The sequence below is a fragment of the Gekko japonicus genome, unplaced genomic scaffold, assembly GCF_001447785.1.
Source record: "Gekko japonicus isolate JY-2015 unplaced genomic scaffold, Gekko_japonicus_V1.1 scaffold779, whole genome shotgun sequence".
Lineage (NCBI taxonomy): Eukaryota > Metazoa > Chordata > Lepidosauria > Squamata > Gekkonidae > Gekko > Gekko japonicus.
The window spans coordinates 245307-268047 of NW_015174296.1; the positions used below are offsets into that span (position 1 = coordinate 245307).

The following is a 22741-nucleotide window of genomic DNA, read 5'->3' on the forward strand; positions in this document are numbered from 1 at the left end:
AGGCTTTCACATCTCTATCCAGCAGACTGACTAGAGTTTGTATTAACCATAATTAATCATGATATCTGAAGGCAGCCACAGTTTTTCCATTTTCGCTTGTGTAAACAATCAATTTAAAATGATTTTTAAAAATTCAGAAGTATAATATCTCTATATTGACAGGTCACATGGTATAAATGAACATAGAAGTTAACATCATTCTCCAAAAGTGGAAGTGCATTATATTTAATAGGGTCATGGTTTATGTCTGATAGTACTTACAGTATTCACATTGTCTGTCTGATACAGGATTTAGAACCATAAAACATTTTGTTGGAAAGAGAAATTACATATGGTTTGGATGTAAGTTCCTTTGTCAAGGAACTTAGAACATAAATATATTGGGGGCCTTATTGATAGTTAAGTAAGTTAAATAATAAAATGTCAGTTTCTGAATAGTGAAAAAAGGAATGATGTTTTGCATGTTTTCAGCCCAATGGAAAGAAATAAAGGATTTTTTTTAAAAAAAACAAAACACCCTGGCAAAAAGAAACAATATTCAATCTAATGAATCCACTGTTTCTCAGGCTATGTTCTTCAGGCATCAAACACAGATTTTGGCCAGAGACGTGATGGTGGAATAAGCATTGAAGAGGAAAATTGTGAAGTTATTGTATGGAGTAATGAATATTTTTTATTATGGGGAGTAATTCTTAAACTCAAGCATAGACAAATTGGAGCTTGTATGGTAGAGGAATTAATGAGGAGGTTAATCCTCTCTTTTCACCTGAAGCAGTTGTGCTTAGAAAGCTATGCCTTGCTCCCCAACCCAAATAGTACAGCGCTCTCTGTGTGTATGTATGAGAGAAAGAGAGACTCCACCACTGCTCTCCATTATGCTTTGCCAGACCCAAACCTGCATGCTGCTGCGCTACTGAAGGGGAACACTTCCTATGTTGCAAACTACATAAGGGTATTGGGGGAGGGGGGATGATTTCTTATGCATGTGTACCCAGTGAATTGGGGTGGTGGTTGTCATGTGTTAAAAGTTAGTAAGGGCTGTGTCATCAAGGGATGTATGGGGTTGGGGGGAAATGACTGGTCTTGCATGTGTACCCTTAACCTGTTTCACTGCTTCTGCTTGCCTGCACAAAACTCCAAGTCTGCAATTAGAGAAAATTGTACTATGCTTGCTACAACAAAGCAGTCACAGTCTTAAAAGACAAAATAAAATAATGATCTTCCTCCCCTTCACCTCAATAGTTAACTTAATTAACTTGAGATGCAAGCTCCCAGTAGTGCCTCCTGTGTGAACTCTGTTCTATTGGTACTCAAAAGGTGGAGTCGGTCCCCTCTCTCCAGGAGGGTGAAAGGTTTTATTGTGGGAGGAGGGGAGGGGCAGCAATGCCATTTTGTTTCGGAAAGGGCAGAGAGGAGTCAGGCAGAGGCAGTCTTTTTACATTTGGGTGTGCAGGGATTTAGCATGGCAGCCACCTAAACTGTGGAAGCTGCAGAGAAGTAGGAACCCGCGATGTCTTCTGAGCACAGCACCTCCTTTTTTGGATGTCCGTCTTCAGCAAGCAGTCAGATCAGGTTAGACCAGAACCAACATGTTGAAATTAAATCAGAGGGTTTTTCGGCTAAACATTAGGAAGAACTTCCTGACAGTTAGAGGTTCCTCAGTGGAACAGGCTTCCTCAGGAGGTGGTGGGCTCTCCTTCTTTGGCGTTTTTTCAAACTGAGGCTAGATGGCCATCTGACAGCAATGCTGATCATGTGAACTTAGGCAGATCATGAGAAGGAGGACAGGAAGGGTTGCCTCAGTGCTTAGTTCTTGTGGCCCTTTCTTACACACCCAGGGAAATGCTGATCGTCACTCTGGGGTCAGGAAGCAATTTTTCTCCAGGCCGGTTTGGCCAGGGATCCTGGAGGCTTTTTGTCATCTTCTGGGCATGGAACAGTGGTCTCTGAGGGTGTTGAGGGGGGAGGTATTTGTGAATTTCCTGCCTTGTGCAGGGGATTGGGACCCTGGAGGTCCCTTCCAACTCTTTGATTCTATGACTCTATTCTATGAGATGTCTTTGTTCTAGTCCTTTTCTAATATAAGTACTTTTAATGTTCTAACACAGTCCTTGAGGACACAGCAGAGAGCTGCACATACGTAATTGAGAATTCCATGTTCTTGCTTGCTGAAGAGATATCTGACAGGCTTAGACACTAGGGTATGTTTTTAGAAAGGAGCCCTAATTGAAAGTTTTTGGAAAAACCATGTCATTGTGGACCTCATATACCACATTACAGTGTTGCATTTGAATGTAGGAGTGTGTTCCCTGGGACCAAGCCACAATAAATGTTTTTCCTTTGTTTGTCTAGGGACTGTGATGCAGGAACATGCACAGACACATCCAATATTTTGTATGCTTGGGCAAGAAATGCCCCGCCAACAAGACTGCCAAAAGGTATGGCCTCTTTCAATGTATAACACTCCAGAAAGTATGTGGCAGTAGAAGTGATGGAGAAAATATGTTTTGTGTTATTATTTGGTTCAAAAGTTTTTGCTTTTAATCTTAGCAAAACAATATGCATATCTGCTTACCAATAGATTAAACGCTTCCTTTAAAAATGAATGTTACATGATCCCTCAGAAGATCATATTGCTAATCCAAGAAGTTGCTACAAGAAAGTACAAGTTGGAAGCTGGGAAGTCTTCATCTTCTTTGTTTTAATATGGGCCTGAGCAAATTTTCTTACACAATGAGCTTTTCAGCTTCCTGCTTTACTGCAGTGGAACTAACTTTTGTGGCTATTGAATGATGGGTTGTTGGTGAATTCTGTTTGATTTTTAGTGGGGAACTGCCTTGCATTGCCCAAAGTAAATTTCTGTGTTCCATATTCCTGCCAGGACTATACTAAGCCATAGCTATAAAAATGCAGAGATAAACTGGGATATTATATCTGCATGCTCTTATTTGATGATCCCTTTTCTTGTTGCTAGCAAAACATTCACTTCACACTTCCAATGCTATATTTTCTTTTCAGAAAATACTTTAGCAGTGATCACCATGATCTGCTACATGTACACAATGTTACTTCACATATGTGGTTAAGTCATTGGACTAAATATGCACCCATTCAGTTTTTAACATGGACTTTTAATGATATGGGACTTTACCCTGTTATTAAATATGTATAATTTCTAGAATTTCAACTCACTTTTTTCTGTTAAGGAGTTGGATTCAAAGTTGGAGGAGAAAAGGGCAGCAAATATTTTGTTCTCCAAGTACACTATGGCGATATTAGTGCATTTAAAGGTATGTATGCACTTTAAATATTAATATGACTTTAGGAATGACATAGGGTGTTTAAATAATGAGCCATTAGTTACTGAAATTTAACCCTCCAAATATTCCAGGATTCTCTATACTCTTAGGTATATGAGCAAGCTGCTTTCTTCTCCTCCCCTGTTTTTCTTTCAACATTCCTCTTGTCTCAGCATCTCTTCAAGAGCGTATTTAGTTTTTTTGTTTTTTGTTTTGCTCTTCTGGTTAATTTACAAGTAATATTTTTGTGCGTATCCAGGGAATCTCCTTAGTACATAGAGAGTCCTGTCTTGTCTGTGGGTTGTGTAGTTTTGCTACTTTTTGACTATAAGTGAGCTAGGCAGTTTTCTATTAGATATAATGGCAAATTGGGAGTCCATGAGGAGTCACAAGAGAACAGTTTAGACCCTCTCCCCTAGAGCTCATCCTATATACTGTCAGGAGCTTAGAATGTATATGCCAGTTCTCCGGAGAACTGCTTTTCTCTCTTTAACCAACAGCTGTTCTCAACATTCTGTCCCTTCTGGAGCATACTTAGTCTCAACTTAGCTATTTCTGAAAGGTTTCCCCCCTTTGGGTTAATTTTGACTCAGTTCATCTATACCAGGTATGTCCAATAGGTAGATCACGATCTACCAGTAGATCGCGGAGGGGTCAGAGGTAGATCACCAGCCCAGTTAAAGAAAGTTATAACTCAATAAAAAATTTAAAATGTTCACAGTTCTTTCTGGATCTTCGTCTCTCTGTTTTGTCTTTGCTTATTTTGCTTATCAATAAATGACAGAAGGTGCATTATAAATGGGGGGAGGTGGTGGAACCCAACTTTAGTGGTTTAAAATCTAATTTGAAACTAATATGAAACTTTATTTTCATGGTGGTAGATCACCGGCACTTTTGGCCGGAAAAAATAGATCACTACCTGTTTGAAGTTGGACATGCCTGTTCTATACCTTGGGAGTCTCCCAAATAGGTCCCCACTTCATTGTGGGTGGCCTGATTTTGTGGACATGTGTTATTCACACTACTATCACTGCAGGGGTGGAAAATGTTCAGTAAAATCAGTAAAATTCAGTTTTTTCATCTTGGTCAGTGATTTGTCAGTTTTTTTAAAAATTGGCCAGTAAAGTCAGTATTTCTTTGATTTTTGTGAAAGCAGTTTGTGTTTTTTTGTTTTCGTTACTGCATTTTGGGGGAAGCATGATGACTTCCCGGAGCTGCGGTGGCTCAAGTAGTTAAGACGCTGAACTGCAGGCTGTGGAAGGTCAGTAGTTCAGCAGTTCAAGACCCGGGTGCCGCAAGACAGGGTGAGCTCCTGTCTCTAGTTCCAGCTCCTGCTAACCTAACAGTTCGAAAGCAAGAAATTGCAAGTAGATAAATAGGTACCACTTCCATGGGAAGGTAACAGCGTTCCGTGCGCTTTGGTGTTTAGTCATGCCGGCCACATGGCCACGGAAACGTCTTCGGACAGCACTGGCTCTTCAGCTTTGAAACGGAGATGAGCACCGCAACCCTAGAGTCGGATTCGACTGGCTTTTGAGCAAGGGAACCTTTACCTTTACTATGATGACTTCCCAGTGATAAAACAGATTGTTTTCTGTTCAGTTATGAAGTATTTTAAGGACTTTGTTCCTAAGAGTAAAAGTGATTTGGTGAAATATTCCACAGAGTATAGAAACATAATTAACCTCTTAAAACATGAGAAAATGAAAGCAGAGGTGATGTTTTGTTGCATGAGTGCCCGCTTATTTACAAAGTTCAGTGGAGTGTTCCAAAAAGAAGAGCCTTTGGTGCATGTGATGCACAGTGAAGTAAAAACACTCACAAGAACCATAAGGAATCATATTTGTAAGAATCCAGCACCACTGTTTCTTAAAGCCTTCAATGATGAGCACTGCATACTGTGAGAGAAGTAATCAGTGAAAGTAGAATCTGTGATAAACTGAAAAAACTTTCTGAAAAGGCACAGCTACTCTTTTCAACAGGAGCAAAAAAATTTTTCAAAGCAGCCTGCAAACACCTTTTACTCCAGTCATCTTTGGACAAGCCCATCCTCAGATATCTTCAGTGTTTAGTTCCAGCACAGAGAGTCAAGAAAGGAATGTACAAGAATATAATGAAAGTAGCAGCAGCACTCCCAATGGATATTCCACTGGACATGATTGCAGATGAATGGAAACTTCTTAGACTTGAAGATGAAACTGCCAGTGAAACTTGCCACATAGATACGTATTGGAATCATTTCTTTGAAAAGACAAAACCATCTGGAGATCCAAAATACCCACTGGTTACCAATGTGGTGAAAACAGCATTATCATCATCACATGGTAATGCGGATATAGAAAGAGGGTTTTCAAAATCTGGACACATTTTGACCAGTGAAAGGGCCAGCATGTCAGAGTGAACTTTGAATGCCCACCTGATGGCCAAAGAAACTTTATATCATGTTGTCATGATCTGGGCTGTGCCACCAGAGGCCTACTAGGCCCAGGGAGCCTGGCCTAGCAGTAGGTAAGGCTGGGCCTACAACTCCCAGTAGCCCCTGAGGGGTTTTGGAGTCAAAATTGACCAATAGGAAAAGAGGAGGGCTTGGAATAAAGGATCTGGTGCAGCAGGAAAAGCTGTTCTTCTTTCCAGGCAACAGGGCCAGGAGAGGCTGCTGTGGGGAAGAGACCTTCATCCTGAGGGAAGGGTGAGTATTCTAGTGTCACTTGGAATAGTGAGCTACGGACAGTATATATTTAGACACATTAGGGCATTTGATTTCTTTTCTTTTCACCCACTTACTGTTATTATTCTGCACCTTGTTGTTTGACCTCCTATACAATAAACTATTTTCGTTGTTCACTCTGCCTGGTCCTCACGCCTATTATTCAGCCAAAAGGGAGGTCAGAAGGTCTTGGGAGGGTGCTTTGGGACTTCTCAAGGGAGCCTGGAACCAGAGTGGTGGCAGCGTCAGGTGACACCCCACCTGAGCCGTGATATATGTATACAAGAACAAGGTATACCGTGTTAATATCACACAAGAGCTTTTACAGATGGCAAGTGCAGCTCATGTTCACTATAAGCAATACTGTGATGAACAGTGTGTCATTAATGAGAAGAAGGGAAAAGAAAAGGAAAAGGCAGAGGAGTTAGAAAGGTTTAAGAAGATAAACAGTGAAAAGGATAATATACAAGAGAAGGAAGCAAAACTGAAAAAGCTGAGACAAGAACAGAATGAGAATAGGATAATTGCTCGAACGTTGCCAGGTGATGCAACCAAACGTGTAAAGGAGGCTGCTGGGAAAAAAGATATGGTGGGGCAATGCAACCAACTCTAGGGGGCGGTGCTCATCTCCATTTCCAAGCTGAAGAGCTAGCACTGTCCAAAGACGTTTCCATTGTCATGTGGCCGGCATGACTAAATGCCGAGGGGCACGGAATGCTGTTACCTTCCCACCATAGCGGTACCTGTTTATCTACTTGCAATTTCTTGCTTTCAAACTGCTAGGTTGGCAGGAGCTGGGGCCAGGAACAGGAGCTCACTCTGTCACGTGGCACTAGGGTCTCGAACTGCCAAACTATAGACCTTTGGTCTGCAGCTCAGCGTCTTAACCTCTGAGACACTGAAGCTCCCTAACTTACCAATAGGCTCTCATTAAATTGTTCAGTAATTTGTCAATTTTTTGTCAGTATTTGGTCAGGGTTCTTTTTTTTTTGGAATTTTAGTCAGTAAAATCAGTATTTTTGACACTCTGACTAGTTTCCACCCCTGTCACTGTTATTGCCTCTGTGCTCTTACATATAGTGATTATGGCAGTTTAAGTATACAGGTGGTGCTGTGCTGAATTGTAATGTGATACTGGAGGAAGTAGTATGTGCATATTTAAGATAAATTCTAAAGGAGCTGTCAAATCAGAAATGTGTGTGTATGAATTTGTATTCCTGTTTTGTGTTGATTCATACAATCTATGTTTGTGTGGTAAAGGTTTGTATTGACTTCATTTTAAACCAGTCTTATGATGAGTTCTGTATCTGTTATTGTTATAGTTAATTGTTTCTAAGGTGCAATATTCATTACTTACCCCTTGAACTCATTGGCTTTGTTCAAAAAAAATGTTAAAGGAGTGGTGGTAGGTTATATTTTCATAAGCTACTCCTTGAATAACTGGAGTTGAGTTGTCTGTACCTGAAGTCATCATTTAAAGTACTGAAAACCAAGCTGGCCAGACCTTCCCAAGGTCTTTTAGGCAGGAACTTGTATGAATAAAATAAAAGTGTTTAAAATGTTCTTTCTTAAAAAACAAACACAAAAAAACTTTTAATGGAGGGTATTCCACATAGCAATGTTTCTGAAAAAACAAATTTAGTCATCCTGATCCATTGTGATGTGGTGGTTGTATTTAGCCAACAGTATCTGGTGGATGGCCTGACCTACTCTTGTCAGATCTCAGAAGCTAAGCAGGGGCAGTCATGGTCAATATTTGGATGGGAGACCATCAAGGAATTCTAAGGTTTCTATGCAGAGGCAGGCAGTGGCAAACCACCTCTGAACCTCTTTTACCTTGAAAACCCTACGGGGGTCACCATAAGTTGGCTGTGACTTGTTGGCAGTACCCCCCCAAAACTGGTAGATTGTTTCTAGATTCTCTCTGAAGCTGTGTTGTGCACTAGCACTCTTCCGTAACATTTGGGGGGTTTAGCACATTTATCTTTGTGTATGGCACTCTGTTTTATGCAGCATACAATTTCCTGCTTTTCCTGTTTGGGCTGAGGTATGCTCTTTTGTTGTTAAATTGCAGCACATTCACATACAGTCAGAACAGTGCACCAGCAGGTGATCTCAGCAAGGTTTCAGGGAAGAAAGGTCAACTTCATGAGCTCAGTTCTAGTTCAGTACCATTTACCCACGTATTTACAGTACACTGGATCTTCTCTTCCTGTTTTAATTGAAGCATAACTATAAGGATCTGTAAATGATCAGGGATGGGTGTGGGTGTCTGTTTATGCAAAAACAAGCACATGTGCAATATTTTCTTGGCATGTCAGTATAACCCAGTGTTTACCTCTGCAATGTACCTAAGAGTCTACAGACATAAAAACCTTAGAACTGCTAACATCCCTGCTGCTTATTAGGCAGGTAAGAGTGCCTCAGCCCTTCTTCCATAAAAACAATAAGTGTTATCTGGTTTTTAACTTGAGTGTTTGTGTAAAGCTGTATGTGCTTGCACAGCATGTGAAATATTTCGGGCCAGAATTCTAAAGCAAAGTATAACTTATAGTAAAGGAAGTAATAGTAATTTAAATTGAATTAAATGCATGAACACTTATAGGAAAAACTGTGAAAACCATCACAAGGACAAATAATTATGGCTCCCTATATTTTATAGTGTGTAGTCTTAAGCGAACAGATATTTGCTTTTTAAATATATATTTTAGTGGAAGATTTTACACACGTTCTTGTAGCCACTCAGTTCATGTATGTTTTATGTTGGTCTATGACCGTAATAAATGATTGATTGATAGTCTTAAGCCAGGCAGGAAGGTAGACTTACTGATAAGACCAAGTAGTCTTTAAAAAATGGAATTGAACACATAGTGGCTTGGAGCCAACCAAAGGCGCAAGAAGCAAGAAGCTCAGCCCTTAGCTGGAAGGACATCAGAATTTTTTTTTGCAATGAATACACCTTGGCATTTAATTTCCATGTGGCTGGAAATGCTCTAGTTTTCCTCAAGGGTAACTAGATGGCTTAAGCAATTTAATGGCTATAGCCCATGAGAAAATTGTTGAGCCCCTGGATAATTCTATTTCAGCAGGTTCCATTTGGAGTCTCTCTTAGAAGTTTTTGCTGTTGAAGAATGCTGACTTTCAGGTTAGCTTCAGGGTGTCCTGGAGAACTTTTTTCCACACAGGTTTTAAATGTTGCTGCTGTGCATCAAATTTGTGTCCATTTATTCTTTGCCTAGAGACAGATAAAAATTAAAATTAATGAAGTCTTGCTGGGGCTTAACAGGCATGGCAGCTTTCTCAGTCCTTATAGGTGTCAAGTTGTGAAATAAGTAGTCTGTTATAACCAGTTACAAAATTGTTTTATTTATTTTGAAAACATTTCTCTTCTGCCTTATTTTCTTGGAGTAGAATGCGAATGATCTACTATGCTTGTCTTTGTCTCTCTCACATTTTTCATTATATATAATAGCAGGAAAATGGCACAAATCAGGCTCATTGTTAACATTTGTTTCCTTTTCTTTCTCTGGCTGAAAATTCACTTCATGCATCTGACAAAGTGGAATCAAGCCCATGGAAGCTTATGCTACAGTAAATGTGTTAGTAGTTAAAGTGCCATGAGAATCTTCTTTTGTTTTTATTCTGGTTAAGGAAAGAGGCTTTTTTTACACTCCCCATGGAGTCATCCAGTGTGAAGGAAGTTTCCTGGAAGGATTTTCCTAAAATCTAATTCCAACTTAGTCTAAATGAGAGGGAAGTAGTGATGGGGAGCATATGGGAGCCAGTGTGATATACTTGTTGGACTAGGAACAGTGAGAACAGGGTTCAAATCCCACTCAGCTTTAAAGCATATGGGGGGCTTTGGGCCAGTCACGCTACCTCAGCCTAACCTACCTCTCAGGAATACATTAAGGATAATTTTGGGAATGGGTCTGCTAAAGAACTAGGTATGCCACCCTGAGCTCCTTAGAGGAAAGGCCAGATAATACACAGACATACAGGCATGAGACTACTGCTGGGGAGTGGGATACAAAGAAAATGACACACTCATGTGCAGGAAGCCTGAGGATGGGTTTTCAGATGGTTGTCAGTTGGCTGAACCTCAAAAATCTAGCCAATATGGCCCTATTTCCATCTCAAAGAATTACAGAACCAGATTGTTGGCTTTAATTTCCTGGACAGTTTCCATATCTCCAAATATTCGGTTACTAAGTAAATACTTATTGAGAACTCTTGCAGGCAATTCTGTCCACAGTGACTATGTTCCATCATTAAGTAGCTACAGTTTAGGGGTGTTTTTGAAATCTTGCATGGTCCAGAATACTGTTGCCAGTGCTAACTCATGTTGTCATAACATAGGTACCTATTTGGCGAGGCAGATTTTTTGTGTGTATGTCAAACTGCAAGACTGTGTAAAAGACAGGATACGGTATTGGCTAGTGATACATAAGCAATGAAAAGCAGCATTGCCTTAGTTGACTATGGGAATGAAATTCACTTCCCTTAATCAAAGGAACATCTGGATTTCAGTGAGATGATAAAGGGTATGCAGGTATAAAACAAACTTCTTGAAATTAGTATCTTAATTAAACAAAAACTTTTGTACCAGTTTCTACTATTCAGTATGCTTTCCTGTATATACATATGCATGCTGCCATTTTTCACATATCTCATTACTTCCCACTGTTTATGAAAGAGATTTGATTGATTTATTGGCACTAATTACACTGTTATCACAGAAATAAAGCAAAATTAAAATTCATGGTGCATAACACATTGTTTTGTATACAGATACTAGTCTAAGATGATAACTTGCATTTGGCACAGTGCATATTTTGCATACTCTTAAAAATAAAGCTACAGAAAGATGAGGCTCTGTTACATGAGGGTAAATGAGCTTTAGCGCTATAAAAAGGTAGCCTCGTGTAGATGGCTTTCTGCTGCTTATGTAATTGACAGCCCTCATGGCTCTTTTCCCAAACAAATTATACATATGCAGATCAGCATCTTAAATTTCAGGAAATATGAAGTTTACGATTAACCGTTGTGCAGAAGCAGCTATCATTTCATAGCCTTAAAATTTACTCGAGAAGAATTAGGGAAATAGTCGCTTTATCACCATTTTGTCTAGCTCATAGCAGTCTAATCCCCTAGTTGTGTCAATATTTCTTGACATGCTGCTTAAAACTGGACAAATAGAGAGTAATTTACATTTTCACAAAGTAGTTATGAAGTTTAATTTGATTATATTGCTTACATTTTTCAACCGTTATTGTTGTACCAGGATAAGTCTGATTTCAGGGGACTCAACTTCATAAGCCTTTAATGCGTCTTTTGAGTGGCAGCTACCATTTATTTTTGCCACTGATCAAAGAATTAGAAGCCATTATGCATATCACAATGGATTTTGGTATGTACACTCTGCAATCCAGAAGAGCTATTAAACCACACTCGTAAGCACAGCTTCTTGTTTGATCTCTGTTGGAAACTCTGCATAGAGAATCAGCTTTGAAGGAGACCTACTTTTGAGGCAATATGAACGCATTTTCCTCTCTTTGCCACAGGGCAAATAGGAGCTAATAATTTATTTGCCCTGGAGCAATGTGTACTTGCATTTTAACTGAAAAGCAAAATCAAAGGAATTACTCTCTACTGAGCAGCAAATAGCAACAATGGTTTTAAGATGGTATATCAAGCTTCAGTTGTGTTTCAGCTTCTTAGCTAATCCAGCTCTTGATAAAAAAAAAATCAAATGTTAAAATTCCATTTTTCCCAGTTTATCACACCTGCAAATTAGACAGGACCATTTTGTGAAGTGAAGGTGTAGGTGACAGAAATGGATCCATATGTATAGACATAGTGTGGATCAGAAGGGGAGGGTTTTTTTACACATGTGAGAAGGGCTAATACAAAGACTAGTATGTTCCTTGCAAAAAAAAAAAAGTCCAAATGATCTGTAGCCTAGAATAGAATTTACTTTAGCATCAGCATAGCAAGCAAATTTCCTGAGGTACACATTGATATGTATTTAGAGGTGAGCCATATAATTTTCCTTATGTTTTTACTTGATGTAGAAGAAAAACTGGAGGGATTTTCCCCCCTCCATCACTCATATGCATGCATAGGCATGATGCACTTATATAGTTATACACATGCACATATGCTCAAACAGACACATACATGCAGTTGTTTGCTAGGGTTCCCAGCCTCCAGGTGAGGCCCGGAGATCCCTCGGATATTACAACTGATCTCCAGACTACAGGGATCAGTTCCTCTGGAGTCTATGACAACTTTGGATGGTGAACTAAATGGCATCACATCCCTGCTGAGCTCTCTCCCCTCCCAAAAATCTGTCCCCCTCCACCTTCAGGTTGGGAAATTCCTGGAGATTTGGAGTTGGCAACTCTAATTGCTGGAGAAGTTGGGGCATAGATTGGCAAAGCCTTCTTTTGAATTCCAGATACCTTACGTACATATTCCATGTTTGCACGCATGTACATGCTTTAAGGGGCTGGAATAGAAAGGCTAACATGGGCTGTTTATGACAAAGCCTAAAATAGCTGCGTACTTCAACTGATGCTGCAGAAGTAATTAGCAGGGCTTTGGCTTAAACTTCTAGGAAGAAGAAGTCAGCTTGTGCTCCTTCTTATCAACACAAGCCTAGCCTATCAGTGTCTGCTCTGAGTGGAGGTTGATTATCTACTTTGCCATTCTGTGCTCAAAAGCAATGGATAGACTGTGCATTTTCTCTTGGCATCATAGGAGTTAATAGAATGCTATCTTTGAGCTCAAGATCACTTTTGCCTACATCAGAGATGGCCAAGTTAATGCCTAGGTTGACAGTGAAAGAAGGTCCCCCTCTAATTGTAAGATCTTCCAAGTTGGAGAAGTATTTGAGGGCTGTTGCTTCCTCCTGCCCTCCCTACCACTATGTAGTGGCAGAGTGCAGGGGGCACTGGAGCAGTTGCTGCTTGCCTTGGGCCTAGGGGTCAGTTGAACTTTAGGCTGTGGTCACACGGGAAGGTAATTCTGCTTTGTTCCCACTTTAATTTAATCAGGAACATTTTTCTTCGGGTTGGCCTGATTAGATGCAGCCGGCCCCTCTCTTCCACCACCCGCTCGCCTGCCAGCTCCTAAGGAAAATCGCCGTTTTTTTTTTTTTTTTAAAAAGCTTCCGGTTTGAGCGCTTGAACAAGCATGCACTTAATAAATCCATTATTAAACATTATTTTATGTTAATTTCTCTGTTTAAAGATAATACGACAGCTCCAGCAAGCCGCCTGCCCGACCGGGAAAAGGAAGACCAGATGAGAGGGCTGCTGCACTCGGCTCGTCAGGGCTGCAGCGGAGCCTCCATCGCGCTGAGTCCCCCAGACGATCCTGCCAGCCATGGCTCGGGCGGCTACTGTTATCTTTAAACAGAGAAATGAACATAAAAAATAATGTTTAATAATGGATTTATTAAACGCATGTTTGCCCAAGTGCTCAAACCGGATGCTTTAAAAAACAAACAAACCCAGAGAGCGGTCAGGCAGCCCTAATCGCAATCATTGCGAAAGATGGCTGTCCAGATGGACGAAATCGCACATTCCAAGCTCAAGTGCCAGGAAAATACTTGATTTTCCCGGGGGCAGGAAAACCCAGGAGCATTGTGGGAGTGAGCCCGCTTCGGCACGGGAGGCGGATTCACCTGTCTGATCAGCAAACTTAAATGCAGGAGGGAATAGCGGCGAACCCCGATCAAAAGGACCGTGTGACCGCACCCTTAGTGTAAGCCCTGTTTGCAATGTTGCTTTAGCTACCCTCTTTCTCTTTAGTCTGTCCCCCACATTTTCAGTGAAATTTTAGAGTCTGCTTTAATGTAGCATGAAGGACTGCTAGATGAAGTGAGAAAGACTCAATTCTGTGTGCTTGAAAACGCTTGTCTGTAAAGTGGGGTCAAATTGACCTGGAAAATCTAGATAAATCTGTTTTCAATTTTCTGTGACTTTGTGTTTTTAACAACCTTAATGAAGTCAATTACTGTGTGGTATTTCATGCCACCCTCCTGCAATTTTTGCGAATTGTGGTGTAATAAAATACAGAGTCATGTTGACAAAATGTTATGATTTCTTATATTCCCTCCCCCCCCTTTTTACTGCTATAACATTATGTACTGCCAAATATTTCTTAAAGGATTGACTTCTTTTCTTGGCAGCTTGTGGAATGCTCAGTACAAGCCCCAAGGCTTTTTTATTTATATAAGTTATTTTTTTGGTCTCTGTGACTCTTGTATTGGATTAGTAAAGAACACTTTTGGTCAAGACAAGAGCTTTAAATGGGCTTCCTTGACCATGGCTTAAGAATTCATGAATACTATGATGAATGGTATTCTCCACAAGACACCAGTTATAAAGGTAGGGTTGTGGGGGGAGGCGGGCGGTGTACTCTGAACAGATTTGTAGAAAATGGGAATTCTATTTCCCTAAAATTCACTGCAATGCTAACCTGAGGAAGTGGCTAATACTGATGTTTAAAAATTTACCAGTAGCTATGTGAAATATTAGTACTGGTCCACTAGCCACCGCAAAAATGGTCAAGTGTAGCCACTATGAATATGTTTTGTTCATATTTGTGTGGAAGGAAGATCTATGTTTTTACCTTTGATATGGGTTAGGTAGCTTCTAATTATAGGAGGAGAGGTTTTCAGTGCCTTATTACTGCTCTGCTGGTTTCATTTGTCCCTATTTATTTTTTATTGAGGGGGGGGACCAAAGTGTTCTCCTAAGGATCTCATCTTCTGGCAGCGTATACTACTAGAGAATCACAGCTCAAAGTATCGATATCAGTGAGCAAAAAGCTGTAAATACGCACTGAAATAACTTTTATATAACAGAAGTTGCAAGTACTCTAATAATATAACAAACTGAATATATACAACGTGAAAAGAGGTCCAAAAATGTTATGTTGACGAAGTTCTCCCGATTGTCAAGTCGTTTTGCAAAGCTTCATCTGAATGGGACCAGACATACCTTATACGATTGTAATATATAGTTATGAATAGAAAAAGTGCAATGTACCAAATAAAAAAATAAAAAAATATTAGTTCATTATGGAATAACTTCTGTTATATAAAAGTTATTTCAGCGCATATTTACAGTTTTTTTGCTCACTGATATCGATAGTTTAGGGGCAGGGCATTAATAACCATTCCATTGCACTCTGCACCTACAGAAAGATAATTCTTCCAGGTATTTATTTTGCTTTTTGTGTGTGCATGCATGGTTTTTTAATGGGCAGGGTTGCCAACCTCCAAGGAGTTGTTGGAGATCTCCCACTATTACACCTGATCTCCAGGCGACAGAGATCAGTTTATCTGGAGAAAATGGCTACTTTGAAAGGTGGGCTCTGTGGCATTATACATTTCTTTCTGAGTGTTATATTTGACTGTTGTTAAATAATCAGCTCATCATCATTAAAAGGATAATTATATTTCTTTTTTTGTTTGTTTTCATTAATCTGTTACAGCCCCCCCCCAAAAAAATCAGTTGTGCCAAAAAGGAATTTTACTCCTTCAAATGCTTTAGTTTCCCCCCTGCTTTAAATGACATTACTACCTTATTGCCTTAACAACTCTTGCTGTTTGGTTTTTAAAACAGAATTACTAACTTAGAAGCTTCTGTGGTACAATATATTAAACCAGTTCATAATATGCAAAGAAAAAAAATGTGCTTATGCTTAATGCACAGGTTGTTTGCTAAGGTGCTATTATGCAAGAAGCACTCAGTTACAAGTCGCTAACAAAAAAAAATAAAAATGACAAAGCGTATACCTAAGCCTCTATTTTCATATTTTGTGCAGATAAACACAAAGATTGTTCTGGTGTAACTTTACATCTGACAAATCAAAAGTAAGTATGTCTAACATGTTTCCTGAAGTTTCTTTCAGATTTTTCAGGTGGTCCCTTCAAGACATTTGTGGGGGCTGTGTCATAAAGGGTATGGTAGGGGAACAATCTTTTCAAAGGGACCTGAACAAAAAACTGAACATTTAGCGTTTCTTTCTTTAAAAAAAAAAAAAAAAGACATCTGAGCAACTGCTTCAGGTTAACCACAATAAATTTATAAAATTGGGAAATTAAGAGTCAGTGTGACTAAAATAAATCACTGTTCTTTCTTGAAGGAAAAAATGGTAATTCAGCATTTGTTTGCAACTAAAGTACATTATCAAAAAAGTTTTAAGTTGCCAGTATTTCTCCTCTTCATTGTTCACTTTTAAACAGTTTGTTCTATCTGTCTTCCTTGCCAGGCCACATTGGTGACACAACTGCTATTTGTTATCCTTCAGACCCCCACTTCTGTAAAGTTGGGATGGCTTCCTTGCCTCCTCACCCTCTTTGGTATCATCTAATTCCCCCCCCACACACACACGCACACATGTTGTGCTTGGAAGAGAAGAGCCATCAAAAGTCACTTAAGGACCCAGAAGATGGCCTTAACATGTTTTAAGGCAAAAATTTTAAACAGATGGACTTTAAGAAGACATTAAAAGGCTCCGTCAAAGGGTCAGAATTTCTGTGGAAAGAGATGTAAAAAAACCAAAACTTCTTCCATCAGCCTGCCTAGCCTCCTGTTGCCTTGTCCCTTTCCCCTGTGACTTAGGGCTATTCATCTTGAGTACAGGGAGGGAGTGACAGCAAGCCCTCTTTCATTGAGCCACATAACAGTTTGATATGGCTTCTGTTATCTTATTAGATGGTAATAGTATGGTTTTATTATTTTATTGTTGAATGCTGCCTTGTGAATTTTTTTAATTGAGTGTGTGAAATAGAAGTATGTTAACATGATATAAATGAATGAACTATGAAAGAATGCTATAGAATGGGTCCAATACTAGTAGTTAGCAAGGTGGTGATTTTGTGCAAGGGTTAAAAAATTAGAATGATGAGGCAACATGTCTCTATTTAATAGGTTTGGGTAAAGGCAGGCAGTGAAAGGAAAGACTTCTGTTTTGTGAAAACTGAATTTGAGGTGCAGAAGGTCAGGTGAAGGGTGGTCACTATTGGGACAGAAGGTGTGTGGTACTGGCAGCTGGAGTTTTATAAAGACGCATACATCGATGTTTGCATTTTCCCTTCCCTGTGTCTAATGTCAGCTTGTAAAGTGTTACAAGCTTAAAAACTCTTTAAATCAATTTATTATCAAGAGTTGGTTAGGTCAAAAACATGAACAGCTTGTGGATATGTTTTCCTGCCTCTGCTATAATGTACAATGAAGGACTTGGGAATCTCATCTCTGGTGAGAGCCAGGAGCCTCAGTGGTCATGGTGTGTAGATCTTTGCTTCTCACATTAAAGCAGAAGCATGAATGATTTGGTTCTGCTTTTCAGACTTTTTAGTCACTATGTTCCACCATCTCTGGATCTGGATAAAGAATGAATTGTTGCAAATCTGTGTGAATTAAATATGAAAAAGTGCTATTTATTTCAACCCCAAGTTTAAGATGACAGCACTGTCATCAGAAGCAGACTTATAACTAATTCAGTATTTTTATGGAACTCCCGATATTTGTTTTGTAGACAGCCTATGATTGCTGGGATGTATCTCATGATGTCCATGGATACTATTATACCCCCAGGCGAGAAAGGTGAGTGAAAATTCTAAAACAAAAACAAAACTGTAAGTTGATGTACATATTTCAGTGAACATTATAACAAGGTAAGCTATAAGAATCTTGCATAGAGACCCATCAGTGTAATCAGGTAAAACTATATGAAACTTATTGAGTTCTTTTTTAAAAAAGACTTTTCATTGCAGTTGAAGCACAAGTTCCTTTTAACTAGTAGTGAGTTTACTTTTAGAAGTCTGTGGAGGATGGAATGGGTTGAATCTAAAGAATGCTTTTCATTGATTCCCTCTCCCTTTGCAAACCCCCACTTTGCCCCTCATGCTGTTCCTGAGGGTCCATGTCCCCCAGGATAAGCACTTCTAAGAGCTGAGTAGGCTGCAACAGGGTGGGAAGAGGCAGGCAAGTTCCATTCTGCTGATTGAACTACTTTTCCTGTTCTTTGTGTGCAGAGAAACTTCATGTTTTTATATTGAGGGAGACGTTTAAGTGTGTTTGCTTCTGAACCCCTTTATTCTGAACCCCAGAAAAGCCTGTCGCTGCTGGCAGTTATGCCTTAGCACTTCATAAATGTTGTTGTTGATCAGTGTTTAGGTGGGTCAGCTTTTCATTTTAAAATAGGATTGTTCTTGTTACTGAAAATTTACCAACATTTTAATATAGTAAACAAAGCAGCAGCTTCCTATGTTCTCTTATTACCTGTGCTCACAGTGCAAGCCTATGTAGAGTTATTCTATTCTTGCTGCTTTAGGCTTGGAAGGCCTTGTTTCTGTCAATGGAAAGAACACCATAATTCATGCAAAAGTGGTGTATCCATGGAGTTACCCTTTCATTTAAATCAACAGAACAGCTCTTGAAAGCCACTTTTGAATGGAAGTCTATAGAAAAATACGATGTGCAACTGTGTCTAATGTTCTTTGTATCTGAATTGATCTGGGCTAATAAAGATGAATCTCTTTGTATTATCTTCACAGGGATCCTTTTGTAATGAGTGGTTTCAACTTATGCGCGTAGAAGTAATTTCCCTTTACTTTCTTATCTATTTTATTACAGTGGTTGATGCTGATATTGCTTGCCATTATAAAATGTACCCAATGCACCTGTTTGCCTATAGAGTACATACTCATCGATTGGGTAAGTCTTTTCATTTGTGATATTTGTCTTTGCAGACCAAAGGAGATTTAATGCAATTCAATCGTAACATCTGAACTAAATATCAAATAGTCATAATTGTTCCACCTTACCGGTCTCATTAGAGACGTTAGCTCTTTTTTAATCACCTTACATCTGAACTCAATGTAGATTCCAAGGTATGCTAATTTACTTAAATATTGAGAAGTTGTATCTTCCCCTATAGGAAATGTAGACTTTTATAAGCAAGTCCTAAACTCCTAGCTGCAACTCTAAAAGCTGTGTGTGATCACCAAAACATATAGAAGCAAAAGGTACAGGGAGCATTTATAACCTATTTAGAGTACTTACAAAGGATTCGTTTCCCACAAACAATCAGAATGATGTGTCACTTTGCAGCTTTTTAGAGAGCCTTTGGGATTTAAAAGCTTTCTAGAAAGAAGTTGAGAGGCAACCAAAGACCATGCCTTTCATTCTTGAATAATTGCTTGAATTGAATGGGCATTATCAGGTGATCTTGGAGAGTGACAGGACATTCATAGGAAGAAAACAGGGCCATATGGAGAGGTTTTAGAGGTTTTAATCTGTTAAAATCAAGTGACTAAGTCAACCTTTTGTTGTTGTTCTGAATGATTATTTTCTGGAAATATATAAAATGGTAGTGTCATAATATATATAAAGGAAGTAGTGTCATTGTAACAGTATGTGTGTGTGTGTGTGTGTGTGTGTGTGTGAGAGAGAGAGAGAGAGAGAGAGAGAGAGAGAGAGAGAGAGAGAGAGAGAATCATTCCCTAAATGTGTGCAGAATTTACAGGCTATAAATGTTATATTTCAGGTCAAGTAGTAAGTGGATATCGAGTTAGAGATGGTCAGTGGACACTCATTGGCAGGCAGAGTCCTCAGTTGCCGCAGGTACTTCTGATTTGTTTTGTTTATATGGGAGTGTTTTTAATGGGGTGGGTGAGAGTTAATATGGAGTATTTTCAGGTGAAGATGGAAAGTTTAAATCGTTTCACAGTTATTAATTTCATTTATACCCCAGTCTTCTCCCAGTGGGGACCCAAAGTGGCTTATGATATTCCCTCCTTCATTTTATCCTCATTACAACTCTGTGAGGTAGGTTAGGCTGAGAATATGTGACTGTCTGGAGGTCAACCAGCAAGCTTCCATGGCAAGCTGGGTCTCCCAAATCCTAGTCCAGCACTCTAATGTAGTATACAAGTAATATGTTTGTGTATATTCTATATATTTATGTAGTATTAGGTTATTGAGAATAAATGAGTGTCAAGGAGAATTTTGCAGGTACAGGATAAATCTGGGGGGGGGAAAGACCTCCCATGTTGCATGGAGATGCTTAAATCTGGTACACTTTTATATTCTACATTTATAGAACACGGATAATAATGGCTGTATTCTAAATACCAGCTATCGGCTAATAGAAAGCTTTATGTTCAGTTTCTTTATATTTTTCATTTGAACAGCATTCTGTCTTGCCATTTCACACACTATTTTTGCAGCTTTTTTTTGTGTCAGGCTGTTGCTCCTCCATTTTTGTGGTAGGGTGATGCCTAAGAAAATAAAGTCCAAAGCAGCTTTGGGGATACTTTCCTTTCCCTTTAGGTCTCACCATATAGCTCACCGTATAGCTCTCACCCACCATATAGCTCTCACCATTCTGTGCATATTTGGGGAGGAGGTACCTCTGTGTTTATTTGGACTAGCTCCCAAGTGCTCCCAAGTGCTTATAGCATAAAAATGAAGAAATACTTTAATAAAACTGGGGGACTAATGAGGGCAAGGTTTGTAGAGAGTTTTTTCCCCCTCACTAGAAAAGTTGGAGTGGTTATAATTGCTCGACTTACAGTGAGCTCTCTCCAATATATGTTTAGTGGAGTATTGCATTGGCATCTCTGCATATGGCCCACAGTTTGCAGCTGCTTCGGCATTTGGAAAGGCGGTGGGTGGTGGACAAAAGTGTCTGGTCCTGCTGTGCTGCAGTCCTGACCAGGATTGGGCCCGGTGGCCTTTTTAAACGTCTCAAGTTCTAAAATGGCAGCAGCATCCATAGGTTGTTCCTGGAGATGCTGTACATCTAGTTGTGTCCTAAATGACAAGGTTATTGTTGAAACTGTAGGTCATGCTTGAAGAAAAAAATACAGTATCACAGAGTTCATTAAAACTGGTTCAGTAAAATAATCTGTGTCACCAAATAATCTGTGTCACCACTCATAATTTTTGTAACTGTCATATTATCAAAATAAGGTTGGGCTTGAAAATCTTTCCAACTTTGCAGGATGATAGGAATTCTAGATGCAAATATTATTTCCCACCACTTGAAGGAAAGGCAGCTGCTTTCTGCGTCATAAACAAGAGTTCTGTGTTTAATGTATTTGCATGCTGGGCATTGTAGAACTCTCCTATCTAGTAAAATGGAACAAAACCAGTGGCTATTTATCTTGCCAGTAACCTAGCCTTACAAAGTTCAGCAGATTCCATAGCAACCAAGTTGACCGGCATGATTCATCTTGTGAGACTGCATGAAATGGAAGCCAGTGAAAAATAGATACTGCGTCTCTAGACAGATTCAAAATAGCAAATATTGTCTGTCATTTGTGATGACAGAATTAGGTGCTTTACAATGTTGTTTGTAAAATGGGTCTCATTTGATGCCATGACTGAGATCCAAAGTGCATTTTTGGATGTGCAACTTACATTTCCTGTAAGAATGTCCTCCAGGTCCCCAAGCTCACACCTTACCCAGTTCAAAATGTAGTTTGAGGATTTGATGAGTGCTTCTTTTAGCCATTAAGCTAAATACCTAGGGCAAAAACCATCTTGCTTGGCATTTTTGGCAGAATGCACATAGAAGTGATTTCATAACATTGTAGAACATTATTTTTAAATTTTTAGAACATTTTTTAAAAATCTTTATTTTATTTGGAAATTTGTTATGCCACCTTTCCAGTTCTGATTTACAAAAATAATATAAGTTGTTGTCACCTGCACAACAGTGTTCCCAAAGTACACCCACACACAGTAACGTATTGGGATGGGGGAAAGTTTCAAAGGAAAACTGATCCGAGGAAGCATTGATGCAAAGTGTTACAGGTTAGCAACAGAGATCTTGAGGAAAATCAAGGTGGCTAGGTGGGGATGTGTTTCTCTACAGTCATATTCTGAAAATGAAATTCCAAAGCTATAAAGTAAAACTATGCATCTGAAATGTTCATGTGCTCATGTGTTCATGTGCTCCCCTGGGTTGTCCACAACTCTACAGATGAGTGGGAGGGACGTGTGCATTTAGAAACATTCTGAAATATTTCACCTCTTTGTTTCCGTTTTCAGGCATTTTACCCTGTAGAAAACCCCGTAGAAGTCAAATATGGAGATACTCTGGCAGCAAGATGTGTCTTTACTGGTGAAGGCAGAGCTTCAAAAACACGCATAGGGTATATTTTATTAAAGACTTTAGTAGCCCTGTTCTCTATCTATTGAGGAATCAAAGCTGTGGTTAGCAGCAGAGCAGCTTACTGAGAGTATCAGGCCTGGTTTGGTAGCCTGTTCTTGTATATCTAAAGTTGTTGGCTAAAGAAAAAGCATTTCTACAGTTTATGAAATCAATGTTAGAGAATGTATTCATTTCATCAAAGGTATTTGCCTTTCTCAGTGCAACATTCTGTCTAGCCGAGTGCAATACTTATTCAAAGTTTTTGATGGTGCGGTAGTCTATAATACAGCTTGAGATTTGCATGTGAAAATTTTGTCATCCCTGGATAACAGAATGTAGGTAAGATCAAGATGTGATAACATGATGACAATGCATGCATGGAAACTCAGCTCTCAGACTTGTATTCAGCAGCCTTGTTTTTTCATCCTCCTTCTCCATGGCATATTTTAAGATGGGATCCACTTATTTGTCTGATATTTGCCACTGTTATTAGCATTCTCTCAGATTGGTCCATGATCCCATAACGTAACTGTATATTGTTTTTGTGAAACAC

General features: G+C 39.3%; 1 protein-coding gene across 3 annotated transcripts in view; it reads left to right on the forward strand.

The window, feature by feature from the left end:
- Positions 1 to 22741, forward strand: part of PAM (peptidylglycine alpha-amidating monooxygenase) — a 142665-nt gene that overhangs the window by 44377 nt on the left and 75547 nt on the right. For all 3 annotated transcript variants that reach the window (XM_015424091.1, XM_015424092.1, XM_015424090.1), the window contains 7 exons: positions 2353 to 2438; positions 3207 to 3290; positions 15847 to 15895; positions 17563 to 17630; positions 18663 to 18743; positions 19576 to 19652; positions 22086 to 22189. In XM_015424091.1, coding sequence (XP_015279577.1) covers positions 2353 to 2438; positions 3207 to 3290; positions 15847 to 15895; positions 17563 to 17630; positions 18663 to 18743; positions 19576 to 19652; positions 22086 to 22189 — 549 coding nt within the window. The remainder of the gene's footprint in view (positions 1 to 2352; positions 2439 to 3206; positions 3291 to 15846; positions 15896 to 17562; positions 17631 to 18662; positions 18744 to 19575; positions 19653 to 22085; positions 22190 to 22741) is intronic.